This window comes from Drosophila novamexicana, unplaced genomic scaffold, assembly GCF_003285875.2.
Source record: "Drosophila novamexicana strain 15010-1031.04,08,12 unplaced genomic scaffold, DnovRS2.1 tig00000193-arrow-pilon, whole genome shotgun sequence".
Taxonomy (NCBI): Eukaryota; Metazoa; Arthropoda; class Insecta; order Diptera; family Drosophilidae; genus Drosophila; species Drosophila novamexicana.
Genome location: NW_020824787.1, coordinates 8930394 through 8943713, shown reverse-complemented (window position 1 = coordinate 8943713; position 13320 = coordinate 8930394). Strand labels below are relative to the sequence as shown.

At 37.0% G+C, this 13320-nt stretch overlaps 4 protein-coding genes across 4 annotated transcripts in view; 1 reads left to right on the top strand and 3 right to left on the bottom strand.

The window, feature by feature from the left end:
* Nucleotides 1-13320, bottom strand: part of LOC115759338 (discoidin domain-containing receptor 2) — a 101511-nt gene that overhangs the window by 20682 nt on the left and 67509 nt on the right. The gene's annotated exons all lie outside the window — the stretch shown is intronic.
* LOC115758932 (uncharacterized protein CG1339) lies at nucleotides 5026-8392 on the bottom strand. The gene is made up of 3 exons (XM_030699732.1): nucleotides 8352-8392; nucleotides 5267-5971; nucleotides 5026-5210 (listed from the first exon to the last, which is right to left on the bottom strand). The coding sequence occupies exons 1-3, from the start codon at nucleotides 8385-8387 to the stop codon at nucleotides 5028-5030; spliced, it is 924 nt and encodes a 307-aa protein (XP_030555592.1). The 5' UTR covers nucleotides 8388-8392; the 3' UTR covers nucleotides 5026-5027.
* On the bottom strand, nucleotides 8797-10049 carry LOC115758938. Its single transcript, XM_030699739.1, has 2 exons — nucleotides 9727-10049; nucleotides 8797-9002 (listed from the first exon to the last, which is right to left on the bottom strand). Exons 1-2 carry the CDS (start codon nucleotides 9966-9968, stop codon nucleotides 8948-8950), a joined length of 297 nt encoding a protein of 98 aa, XP_030555599.1. The 5' UTR covers nucleotides 9969-10049; the 3' UTR covers nucleotides 8797-8947.
* On the top strand, nucleotides 10113-10486 carry LOC115758939. Its single transcript, XM_030699740.1, has one exon. The coding sequence runs from the start codon at nucleotides 10154-10156 to the stop codon at nucleotides 10412-10414; it is 261 nt and encodes an 86-aa protein (XP_030555600.1). The 5' UTR covers nucleotides 10113-10153; the 3' UTR covers nucleotides 10415-10486.

Here is a 13320-nt window from a genome sequence, read left to right as displayed (position 1 = left end):
CCAGGCAGGCAGTCAGGCAGGCAATCAGACAGGTCGACAGCACTCTCGATCCCGCTTTTGCTGCTCTTGTTTTTTATTTAATGGCCTCACTTGTTTTGAAAAACCGCAATCCCAAAACTGTCAAATTGGCAGAAAAAGCATCAACAGTCGACTAAAAAAAGTACACTTTTGGCAAAGTTAATTGTAAGCATAGCAAAAATTGTTGTCAAGCCAAACAAAGGCCAAGTACACTGGTAGGAAAATGTGAACAACATATTAGAAAATTGCTGGATATTATGGATATTTCTTTAAATTTAAACATTAACTTTCCAAGATCTATGAAATCGTTGAATCTGTGCTTTCTAAATATTTATATATTTAATATTTCATTAATTTTAACTAAATAATATTAAGAAATTAAGTGAAGTTTCTGGCTTAGAGTACAATAATGAGCTTGTTTTCCCATTTACGAATATATAAAGCTTCTCCATATAATTTCTGATTTTAGCTTTCTTTGTATTTGTTCAGATTTTTGCTGGATAATTTTCGTAGTTGTGCCACTGTGCGAACTTGCACTGAAAATGAAAACTAAACACAATTAAAACTAACGAACCTGGCAAAATTTGCACAAAATAAATTTTGTTTTAAATGTTATGAGGCTCATATTGAGCGCCTGAAGGGTGTGTGTGTATGTGCTTGTATGCGAGTGTGAGAAAAGGTCATTTGTTGGGTTGAGCTGAGCTCGTTGCTGATGTTGCTGCATTTTCCTGTTGGTTCTAGTTGATTTAATTAAATGCATTTGAATGCAAATGCCTGGAAATGCGTAGCGCCGGCTCTCAAAACCGTCAGCATATGCGGTTTACATACTTCTACATAAATGTTTTGATATATATATATATATATATATATATACCTATATGTATGCCATACCATATGCATACCAGCAACACAGACACACACTCGAATACTATATCCATATGCAGTTAGTTGTAACTAAAACAAAAACGGATATGCTGAGCTTATGCTACTGACAGCGCCCTCTGGTGTTATTTTATGGCAAAATATATTTAGGCAGGCAACTCACGGGCGAAGAGAGCGGGGCGTGGCACAGGAAAGACTGCCACATTTTCATAATACAGAGTGGGAGGCTTTAGTCATATCTCGGTTATTCTGTAAACTCGCTGCGGGCCACATTTAATGAAAAACTGCAATGCCATCAACTAAAATGCGAAACTTAAGCCTCAGACAGTTCTTTAAATATTCGCATCAAATTGATTTTTGGCTTGGCTGTCATCTTGACTTATTTTAACTATTTGCCGAACAGTTTATATAATTGTTTGTTTGAGAATTTGACATATTTGGCATTTTGATTGCCCAGAGAAACAAAATATCTAATTGTTTAAGAAATAATCTTTAATTTCTTGTTTGTGTCTAAATTCAAGCTGACTGAAGCCACATTGCATTTATATTGTCCAAAATTAAATACAATTTGTCGTTTGGCCATTTATTGAATAAATTTAATGCTGTAAATATTTTTGTTGCCTTTTTTTTAACGAGCATCATTTATTTCATTTAATAATTTTCATTTGGCCTATGACTGAATTCGAATTTCAAATATACAAAAATTTTGTTGTGAATCTTTTCATAATAAACTGTTAATTAATAATGTCGAAATGTCTAAAATATATATATTTTACTGTACTCCTTGATAACATTTAAGCGCAGCTCACATGTAAAATTAGTAAAGTATTTGTATAACATAATAATAGAATTTAAAATGTATTTTACACATGAGCAACAGATTGGAACTATTTCATACTGCTCGAAAATAAGTCTAAGGTGTAGTATGTTTATTTTTGGAATTATAATTAGGCAATAGATTGGTCTAATCGAAAATAATATTAAATATAAATGGCTGCTGGCAGAAATGATTGAGAACATGCCAAACAATTACCAGCTGCAAACCTTGTATATGAACTGTAAATTAGACCCACAAATTTGATTGAATATTCTGTAGCTAGCTATCTCTTTCAGTGCATTCGCTTCGGCTCACTGCAGCCTCCGACTATCAATGTGGACCATATGCTCAGTTCGGGCAGGCTGGCATAACTAATTGAATACATAATTTACAATTAAGTACGTAAGCTACTTTAATATTTATGTCTATAAATGGGCAACGACACACACACACACAGGCACACGCACTGAGAAAATCTCAGATGGCACGCCTACTTTAGAGTGGGCGTCCGGTCGTCCATTATCGACCATCACTTGTGCCAACTGCAATAAATGTCAATTATTCATGAATTTTCAATAACTTTTAGCCAAGGCAAAATAGAAAAGTTTCCCGCTCGTCGTTGTTGTCGTCTGAGCTTGAAAAACTTTTTAATAATATGTAAATATGGCCAATAGAGAGACAGACAGAGCCAGCCAGAGAGACAGAGAGAGCGAGAGAGAGAGAGAGAGAGAGAGACCGGGAGAAAATGAGGCGAGACGAACAGGCGTTAACTAAGAAGCACAAAAAATATGATGCCCAACAATATGAAAAGAGAATTTACTTGAGCGGCAAAGTACATAGAGAATTCTGAATGGTAGTAGTCGGTAGAGGGGCTGGCGGGCGTGTGGCTAGGGCAGACGACAAACAAGAACGTGCTCTCAAGCATAGTTATAATGGTGAATAATTAACAGTTATTAATAATGACAAAAGCAGCTGCCACCGAAGGCAACTCACAAAACTGTAGCACAAATTTTTTCCCTTGCTCTTTTTGTCCTTTTTGGTTTTTGTGGGGGCGACTTTCTCGCAATTTGGGCAACAGCATTTGTGCGCTTTTTGATTTAAAATTCACCGCCAATAATAATAAAAATAAATCATTCGCCGCAACACAAGGCGACATTACGTATACGCAATGTACTTGCAAGTTTCGTTTTGGCGCGTGCGATGCAAACTTTTTTGACTCCTTGCTTAATAATTTGCTATAATTTATGAGCGTCAAGCGTCGTCGTCGTCGACGGCAGCTTTGGCTTTATTATTGGATTTTCGTAGCTAGCCGTACACAAAGTACGGCCATCAGGCCCATGTCCACAGACAATTTAAACTTTATGCCAAAACGTTTTTGAATACTTAATTAGTTGTTGGCCAACATCAGACAAACGCAAACACGCACACACACACACACACGCACACATACACAAAAAGCAAGCAGCGGTGTTTGTGTCTATGTTTCGAGTTTTGTAAAGTTTCTGGGCCAAACGATTTAATTTGTTTGCCTGTTTGTCATAGAAATCGGCTTATACAAAACATATTTCATTTAATTGGCATTAAACATTTTAATGCTAAGCCTTAGGTATATTATTTGTAGGCAAAGAAGTAAAACACCTTATAGAAGAGCATATTTCATGCACATTTCTGAAATTCTATGCTTAGATCTTAAATTCCTATTGCCTAATTAGCTTTCCCTCTAAGATAGCAAAAAACATAGACGATAATTTATATTATTTCTTGGAATTTAATGATGCAAGTCTTTATTGATTTTAAAATAAACTATTAAAATAGAGACTCGATTGATTGATTGTATTCAGCACAGTTTCTTGTACTGTTGAGCTGTGTGTTCTCATTACACACAAGTCTTAATATTTTGGGCACTCAATATTTATTGGAATTTAATATTCCAATGACTGTGAAGCGCTGATTCATTTTATGAACCGTGTTTGTGGCATCTTCGAATACCATTCATCCCTGCTCAAACGTAATACATTTGCCGCTGCGCTCAGTCAGGCATAACAAAGCGCCAATGGGCCACCAGTTCCCATCCTTCAAGCTGCCTGCACGGCTCTTATCCCCAGTCCCACTCCCCGTGGACCCAACCTTTCACCTTTGAAAGGCGCTGGCAACAACTGCGTCCACATTAAACTCAATAAAATAAATGTGCAGCCATAAATTACACAAAGTGCGTCAGTTACACACACCGAATGGCATTGGGCCACCTTCTCCTCATACTCTTTAGCTTGATATCGGGCCCAAGCTCTTGCCTAACAGCTGCTGCTGCCATGCCCAAAAAGCAGACTATGCAAAATCGACAAGTGCCACAATTTTTTATGCAAAATAATCCTTTGCCCGGGTCCATTGATGAATTATAGCAAATTAATTTTACACTAAAAAGCGACAAAGCTAGGCACAATGACAGCCTACAACACGCCCCTCAGCACACCCGGGCCCCATGCCCACCTCATGCTGCTCTTATCAAACCATTTGCATGGCTGACGTTGCCTAGGCAAACAGTTTAACCATATCAAATTCAAATTCGCATAAATTTTGGTAGCATCGCAGTTTGGGGAAATGTACAAAAATCGATTCCCAGCAGGAAGTGCCAGAGCTCCATTTTTTACATTTTGTGCGGCGGCTCAGATGAGTTGTGGGCTTTTTAACCAAAAGAGAGCAAAAAAAAAAAAAAAAATAATACTCAAACCAAAGTCAAATCGATTATTATTTTATCGTCTGGCGGGTAGGCACACATTTGCTGGAGGGTTGTAAAAATAAATTTAAATGTAGCAGCAAAATGTATCAAAAATTGAATGTTTTGCATAGTCTTTTTTTTTACTTTTCGAAAACATTGTGTGTCGAATTGGTACGTGACTGTTGAATGCTTGAACTGTTGCTGTTATGGAGTGAAAATTTATAAATTCTTTTGCCGCTCACTAAGTTGTTGATAAGTGGTATGAAACGAACTTATCAAAATGAGTAGTGAAAAAATGAGTGAGTGAGAATTTATATTTAATATCTTAAATTATTCTTCATTATTTATTAACTATTTTATATTATAATTCAATAAGCTTAAGTTTTTAAGATATTTTGCATTCAATGTTAAATAAACTTCTTGCACTTAGATGCGTTTAATTTTTAAGGCACATCCTACATTTTCTTTATATATATATAGTATATATGTATATATAGTATAACAAAAGCACACACATTTTAATGTACAACAATTTTCTTTCTTTCTGCAGGTCTTTGTTAGATCTTTTTGATACATGCACTTTATGGGATTCGCCTATTTGTGAGTCACACACTCATCAAGAATGCGACCTGTTGAAACTGTGTATTGTACAAAGGACAGCGCAGTTACAATCACTGTCAAGAAGTAGTCAAAGGCAAATTCACGATCACAGGTGGTATCCAAAATGATCACATTGAGCAACGGCTCCAATTTTTGATGCACAATCAAAGAAGTGTGCTGTAAACAATCGAAAAGATGACACTCATCCGAGTTAACTGAATTTCGAAACTCACCTCGTTGTTGAGCACCTTGAGTGTATGATCGTGTGGGAAGGCCTTACGTACATATAAAATATTTATGAGTACAATCTGCTGCTGTTGAGTTAACTCTTCGCTGCGTAATCGATCAGTGCACAAGCCAATAATAAATACGTTGAGCATTGGAATTACAGCCGGGCCTAGGCAACCATCTGACATAATATACACTTTGTTCTCGATTTCATCCCCAGCATAGACGATGCACTCAATCATCAGCGTCATGTTAAAAATGCTCGTAAAAATTGCTAAGTAGATGGCCGCGGGCAGCCAGGCGACCTTCTTTTTGATATGTTGATGTAAATTGTTGATACGTAAATGTATTTTGAAAAGCCACAACAGACGGCGATGGTAACGACCAGATATAAAACTTTGACTCCCATGATATTCGATAAAGCGTTGCAAGAAGAAGCTAAAGTTGCGATACCAATTGAGCAAAATCAACTGATAGATGAAATAGCCAAGGCTACAATACTCCATTAGTACCCAATAGAAAAAGTTTATCCAGAGAAAGTAGGGCTTGTGCCACATAGAGTCCAGCATAACATACAACAAATATTGCTTGAAAAAGTAAACACACAACAGGCACAGCTCACAGTGATAAATCATGCCAAACTTGCTCTCAATGGTGCGTGTTATGAAGAAGATCTCGTTGACCAGATGCATTATCAATTTGCGATCTTCCTGCGAATGTAAAAAAATCGTTACACGACGCAGTACATGCATGGTTAGGCCTTGCATGACTAGGCCGATCAAAAAGTTCTGTCCCCCGCTGTCTTCGACTCTAAAGAAATGTATCCATACGACGAACCCAAGTACCATATAATCCACCGCATCGCGAAGAAATACCAAACACTTAACCGTCACAACTAACTTGGAGATGATGCGATGATACTGCATCTCTTCCATTCGCTTATGTTGTTTATTGTAGCGCAGCTTGAAAAAATGACATCCCCGTGCGATGCCATAGAGCAGCCAGGCACTACACTGAAAAAAACGGCGATAGACGGCCTGAGCAAGCCCGCTACGCAGCAACCTGATGTCCTGAGTATTCCACATGACGGCAATTGAGCAAATGAAAGCCGGCCATGATGTGTATCAGGTCGGTTTGTTTGAGTTTTTGTTATTTATGTGTTGACCATTAACGGGCGAATTAATCGAAATGACCTAGCCAATTGGCGCACAATTATTCTCTGGTGCAAGAAAGACAACAAAAAAATCAATATTGTGTGGAAGATATGTGTTTAAGCATCAGCAACAATAATATATATTACTTAGCATATTTCAAGAGCGAAAGGCGAGGCCTATAAAACAACTCAGACAATATTCAAAATTAACAACAGGCATTCAGCGTGGAAAATAATTTTATATCGACCAAATATAAAAAGGCTAAGATGGAAATAGACAAGAGCAAATGCAACAATTTAACTGTGGTAAGTGCATCAATTATATTAAATCGACAGTTTTAATTGGTATTGGAAAGTAAAAATGTACTTACATTTTTATTAGCTAATTTTCTTAATAATATATATTATACGATATTCCATGGTATTCTATGGAAGCAATGTATGTAATTTTAAAGCCTGTCCGAGATTTCGCTCCTTTATCTTGTTTGCTCCCTCAAAAGCCTTTGCGCTCGCTTTTTTAACTACAAAATTTTGTTTTGCTTCGACAAAGCGAAAATGCCTCATATTACACACACAGTTTGCCTCTAAAGTATTTCCCAAAAACGAAAATCTCAAAGCAAGTGAACCGCATACACAGACAAATAGAAGTGAGGGTAGGTTCAATGCACCAAAACGAGAGGCTGAGCGCACAAATGGGCGGGCAGAGACGAGCTTCCCAGCCGTGTAAAATACTTGGCAGTTATATTTTTTCCCAATGGAAATGCGAATGCCGGAAAATGCAACTCTGACGTTGCCGCGTTGCTGCTGCATATAAAAAATAAAGTACACTGAGCCGTTGCCTAGACAACAACAACAACAAGAACACCAGTAACAACAACAACAACATCAACATGCGCACACCCACTCGAACCCATGCAATCCCATCCCGTCTAAGCCGTCTGCCTCATTACGCACGGCACGGGAAAATCGTAAATATATGTATGTATATATATGAAATATATACTTTTTCAATGACGGCGCATTCGTATTCATATATGAAAAATGCTCATGTTTCAATGAAATAAAAAACCTTAATGAATCGTGCACAACCTGCACACTTCATCCCGGCAAAGGCTTAGAGTGTTTTGGTTGTCTGGCCGCAGCTTGGCACTTAAATACCTTGTAAAGTATTTCAAAAGAAGTGTATAAGGTTTTCCATAGACAGCTAAGCTGGCACAAGAAAATACTCGAGAGTGGGCGTGCGCTTTATAAATGTTAAATCTTTAAGTATTATGAATAATGTATATCAAAAGTCCATCCCTGATAGATATTTCTTAAAAGGCATCCATCAATAATAAAATACATTTTCCAATAATGTATCTAAAATCAAATTAAAAACTAAAAGACAAAAAAATATATTTTTAAATACATAAAATGCTACTTCCGAATGTGAAGTATTGATACTCCCTACATGTAGCACGATACGATTTGGCTATATTATAAATTAATCAGTTATGAGTGTGCTTTAATATAAAATGTTTTTGTCTATAGTCGAGCGATTCCCGCTCTTAAAGTGTAACTTGTTATTTATGTATCAATTAAGTCGTATTTCCATGCGCCCGGCCCCGTTTATTCTGCATCTGGGAAAGCGTATGGCAAGTTTTTCGGGAGATGCATTTTGTAAATGTGTCCCGCTGACAGCAGTTTTGTGTCCCGCGGACGACGGCGCGACGCGATTGCAGTTATGACACCCTAAGCGCATTTGGATTGCTAGCAACCCCCTTCAAGGGGGGGGGGGGGGCGTGGAAACGCAGGAGGCTTAAGCTCTGAATTCAACGGCACCCACTGAATGAATTACGCGGTTGTCTGTGGGGTTGGTTTGGTGATTAAATGCTTCAGAGCCAACCCACCCCTTTGTCGTGGCATTCATTCAGTTTCAGACTCTCTTTCATTCTTACCGCAATATGGCTGCCCCTCCCACTGCATTGTAACATTTTTGCAATTATAACTCGCCTTCGAAAATTGGGGTTGTGGTAGTCGCAGCTCTCCTAAGTCTTTACTGTGCTCCTGCTGAGGCTGTTTCTGAAATGTTGTAAGCATTTCTCAAGTACTTTTATCATAGACAATGGTCTTTAAATAACAATGGAACATGCGACGTTGCCAAAATGTTCAAAGTAGGCTAATAACTGGGGCTAGAACAATGAATGAAAAGTGAACTCTACTTTTTTTTCTTTCTTTGTTTTATGGTAAAGGCAATTGAAAGAAGTTTGTGTAGTTTTGCTTGGATTTATCCAAGCAGAAAAAAACGAGGCATTTTTAAAATCGAAAATTGCCCAAAACGTTTTCAATTACTAGTTGGTTGCAAGGCCTAGTATTAACAATTAGATTTTTATTATTGTCAATAATTCAAAAATTTCCTGATTGAAAACATTTTGTACATTATTTATTAATTGGGGCGATTATTCCAAATGCAGTAATCAAATTTAGCTATTTAGCTTGGATATTGTGTCGACGACAAGACTTTAAACGCATTGTACAGTAAAGACTCGCTTTGCTAGACCAATGGAATATATTGTTTTCTTCTCTTGAGCTTTTCTTGCTTGAAATTTCTGCAAATAGATGCGCGTTAAAATTTGAAATTCATAAAGTATAAGCTTTTTAGTGCCATTGGCAACCAGCAATCACTGGCAAAAAAAAAGCACACAAAACTAAAGCAAGCTTCAAGGCTAATATCAAATCAAGTCATGACCTTCAGTGTCTACACAGCAGCCACGGCAAAAGACAGCCAATATATAAATTATATAGAATTTGTGGAAAAATAGCTGCCGGCCATTTGTGCAAAATCAACAGCAGGCAATACACAGTCCAACAAAAACCAAGAATTTTATAAAATTTAGCACAAAATGTGGTGAAGGCAAAAAATAAAAGATATGGTTTATTAAATATTTCGAGCCTGTGGCCATGTTCAAAGCAAACACACATGCCAAGAGTCGAGCATCTTTTATGTGGCTGTGGGTGTTATGCATGGCGTATGAGTAATTGAATTTAAAGCGTTGCAACATCGATAGCATACAAATCTGCTAATGACATTGCGGCAAATTTTTCTGCTACTGTATTAAACTTCAAGCCTGTTGCCACTCGAGACAGTCTAAGAGCGATTGAAGGCTGTGCAAGTGCATTTGATATATTGCACAAGCCTTAAACTTCAACCACACACACGCACACACATACACTCAATAGATCAATGACAAGCGGTTCTCTCAATGGCGTCGCCTTGCCAATAATGGGCTTATAGATGTATCAATGTCATTGTCATGCATCTGCATGCTATACCCCATATCAGTATCCAATTCCATATCCAAATCCAAATCATCCTGATAGTTATAAAAATTGACGGGCAGTACTTTCTGCCATTTGGCTATCTTATATAGCAACCAAGTGACAAGACCCATAATCCAGCCACAGACCGCACCAAAGGCTATGCAAGTTGCTGTTTTGATAAGCAGCCCATAATCGGAGTGTAAATGATAGTTGAATATGGCCATTTGCTTGTGCAAATATTCCTGAAACTCCATGATAATACGAAGAATTTGTTTTAAGGAATTTTCAATACTTATGTGGAAATGAGAAATTTACAAATTGATGTCAATTTTTTGAATAGAAATAAATATGGAATGTTATCAAAAACATTTGAGATCATAAAGCCTTCGACCTAAACTTATTCATTCGTTTATTATATGTGTACTAGAACAGTTACAAAATGATGTTTAATCCGATTGAAATTATTTGCTATTACGTTGCGCAGCCCGTTATAGATTTGTTGGCCTATTTGCTAAATGAAGTGCACTATTCGGCGTTTTTCGCTGGCATTTGTGTAATTGGCGTATTGTTTGGGCTTCTCATGGGCATCGTATCCGTCATATGGTATAAGTGCTGCCGTCCCGAGTGCTACGAGCAGAAACTACAAATGAACCCGGGTGGTGAGGGCGACTTAACTAATATCAAGAACAAGAAAGAATAATCCATGCTGATTCTAATCATATTACAAAATTTGAATAAAGCTTCGTGTAAAATTAAAGAAAACTCGCAAAATTGTATGCAATTTTCTCAGATTACTTTCAATAAGTACGGCTCTTCAGTCATAAGCTCAACGAACTTTGTAGCATGCTCGACTCTCTTCAAGTACTTCATTAGCATTGATATGTATGTGACAAATCAGCGCGAATCGTGTAGACGTCAATCGTTTGATATTTCCCTTTGCCGTTTGCTCAATATGTGCACTTGTAAAACATAACGCTCGAAAAATTGCAAAAGTCAATGAAATGTTATTTGACATGCACAAATAGAGGCAACCATGGATGACATACAAAAAATAATGCACAAAAATCGGATGGATGTTAACCCTTTCAGCGATTGAATTGAGGTAAAAAGCTTTTATTTAAATTGTCTGCCTACGTTATGGACTACATTTCGACGCATACTACTTTGTGAAACTGTTTTCACTGTTTTTATATTATAATGCATAACTGTGAAAAAATAATAAATAATTAAAAATTGTACGCATAATTTTTGCTTGAATAGATGAATTAGATGAATTGTATGCTAATATATTAGTTCTTTGTAAATGATGCCCTAGCAATAAAGTATTGGTATTAATTAATTTTTAATCATAAGCTAGCTAGTTCGAGTGTAATTTGAGCCTTAAAATATGAAACTACAAAACGTAAATACTATAACAATAATAATAATAATAATACTTATTAATATTGTTATTTAACTATAATTATTATTATTATTATCATAATTATTATTATTATTATTATTATTATTATTATTATTATTATTATTATTATTATTGTTATTATTATTATTATTATTATTATTATTATTATTATTATTATTATTATTATTATAATTATTATTATTATTATTATTATTATTATTATCATGATATATTTATAAATTATAAGTTAACACAGTGAAGTTGTCCAGAGAGCGCTCAATATAGTAATAATAATACTAAGACAAAAAAAAAACACGACAATAAACAAAAATTCTTATTTTGCAGTGCGCTGCCTTGAATACCCTTTATGTACGTCTGTTGTACAGGGCACAAAAACGCAGTAGCCAAATGTTCTCAAATTACTCTCTAAGCACATTTTAATTTCCCTCAGGAAACGACGGCAAAGTATGCAGTCAACAGAGCCAAAGACGTCTCTACCCCGACAACACAAAACTAAATTTAAGCAAAAATTTCGGCGCTCTGTTCGCTCACCCAAAAGGATGTCATTTTGCCAAAACGCAAAATATTAGCAAAAAAAAAAAAAGGACGGCAGAAAAAAAAGAGAGGGGGAGAGAGTAAGCCAACGAGCAGAGGCTGGGTCAAAGGACAGCGTCTAAGTGGCATGCAGTTGGCCCATGGCATAAAGACAATTTAAGGGCGAGCAGTTCATAAACAGGGGCGCACTCGATGAAATGAAAAACGACGCGGAGAAACCAAAAACCGAGCGAAATAAAATTTATTTTAGTAACAAAATTGCGTGACAGAGCATGGGACGCTGTAAATGGCAGTGAGCCAATGGCATCCACAAGTATATTAAAATGTTGCCCTCTTAGTAAGACATCCGCTGAGAGATAGTATAGAAGTTGCTAGAGGAGTGTTAGGAAGCGGAGTCTACGTCGTCGGCAGGCGATGGTCTGAGAATAAACGAAATGATTGGTTTTGGGCGACATTTTCGTTGATTTTGCCGTCGTCTGGCCCAGCGAAGCAACAAATAGCCTCGTTCTGGAAATTGTTGCAAAAACAACAAATGGCTAAAGTTTTAGCGACTAGCAAACTTTGCACTGCAATGCAAAAACGCAAGTCAACAACAACAAGAGCAGCAACAACAACGAAAACAACATCAACAACAGCTACAGTGGGAAAATTAAGTTTCTGCGCCGCTGCGCTGGCAAAGGAAAGGACGCCACAGTCGTCGTCATCGTGAACGTTGCCGCCAGACGCGGTCAAATTAAAAGCGCATTGCAAACACAGTCAGAATTGTAAGCCCAAATTGTGATAGACTACCTAAATACCCTACAATGAACGACATAAGTTCCTAAAGGCATATATTAGCTGATGCGGGAGAATATTTTGATTAACTTTATTTAAATCAACATAAACATAGCCTATTCTGTATTCTTTATGTAAGAGAATGCAATTTCATGCCACAAAGTAGCATAACATAAAGTAGCTGGAGAAATTGTTTAATTGTTGGATATGCCATGCTCGATATACCTACTGTAAGCCAAGTATGTAGAGCATCAAAAGAAACGCAGCCAAGTCCCTTTCGCAGGACTAATGCAAAACGGCGACAACGCAATAGCAACGACGAAAGGCGGCTGTCTTTTTATTGCATACTTTTAGGCCGCAGGTGTAGCCCAGGCTGAGCTGTGTGCCAGTATTTGCGCTGTTTGTTGACATCGTCTATAGTCGTAAAGCGTTATACTCGTCCTGCTCGATGTCGTCAATGTTGCCAACTTGACGGTTTTTATTGCTTTTCCTCAGTCCCTTATCTTTCGTTGTCGTCATACACTGCGTATGCGTGTTTTTCCGTTTATTTATTTATATGTACGCCTGTACGTACATGCATTAATTTTCAAATATTTTTGCCGTTTGTTACCTTTTGTGTGTATTGCTTTTGACTTGGCTATGGCAAATTTATTTATAGGCTTCGATAGGCATCTCAATGTTGATATTTGTCGTTGTTGTTGTTGTAATTGTTGTAATGTGCAATGTACAGGGGTTGTTTCTGCTGCCAAAAGGCGCCTTTGTATTCCCATACTTGTTAAAAGCACTGCTACCAAAACAAATGCTAGCTGAGTAGCAACGGCTACCTTACCATCTAAAGAAATTGCTGGTCTACTAAAATCTACTCTGGAAAGTTA

Coding starts and splice junctions, on each gene's coding strand:
- LOC115758939 (XM_030699740.1), top strand. CDS start 10,154: ATGATGTTTAATCCGATTGAAATTATTTGCTATTACGTTGCGCAGCCC.
- LOC115758938 (XM_030699739.1), bottom strand. CDS start 9,968: ATGGAGTTTCAGGAATATTTGCACAAGCAAATGGCCATATTCAACTAT. Junction 9,003..9,726: donor GAATTGGATACTGATATGGG/GTATAGCATGCA, acceptor ATCTATTTGCAG/AAATTTCAAGCAAGAAAAGC.
- LOC115758932 (XM_030699732.1), bottom strand. CDS start 8,387: ATGTTACAATGCAGTGGGAGGGGCAGCCATATTGCG. Junction 5,972..8,351: donor GGAGGGGCAGCCATATTGCG/GTAAGAATGAAA, acceptor TTACATTCGCAG/GAAGATCGCAAATTGATAAT. Junction 5,211..5,266: donor TCAAGGTGCTCAACAACGAG/GTGAGTTTCGAA, acceptor GATTGTTTACAG/CACACTTCTTTGATTGTGCA.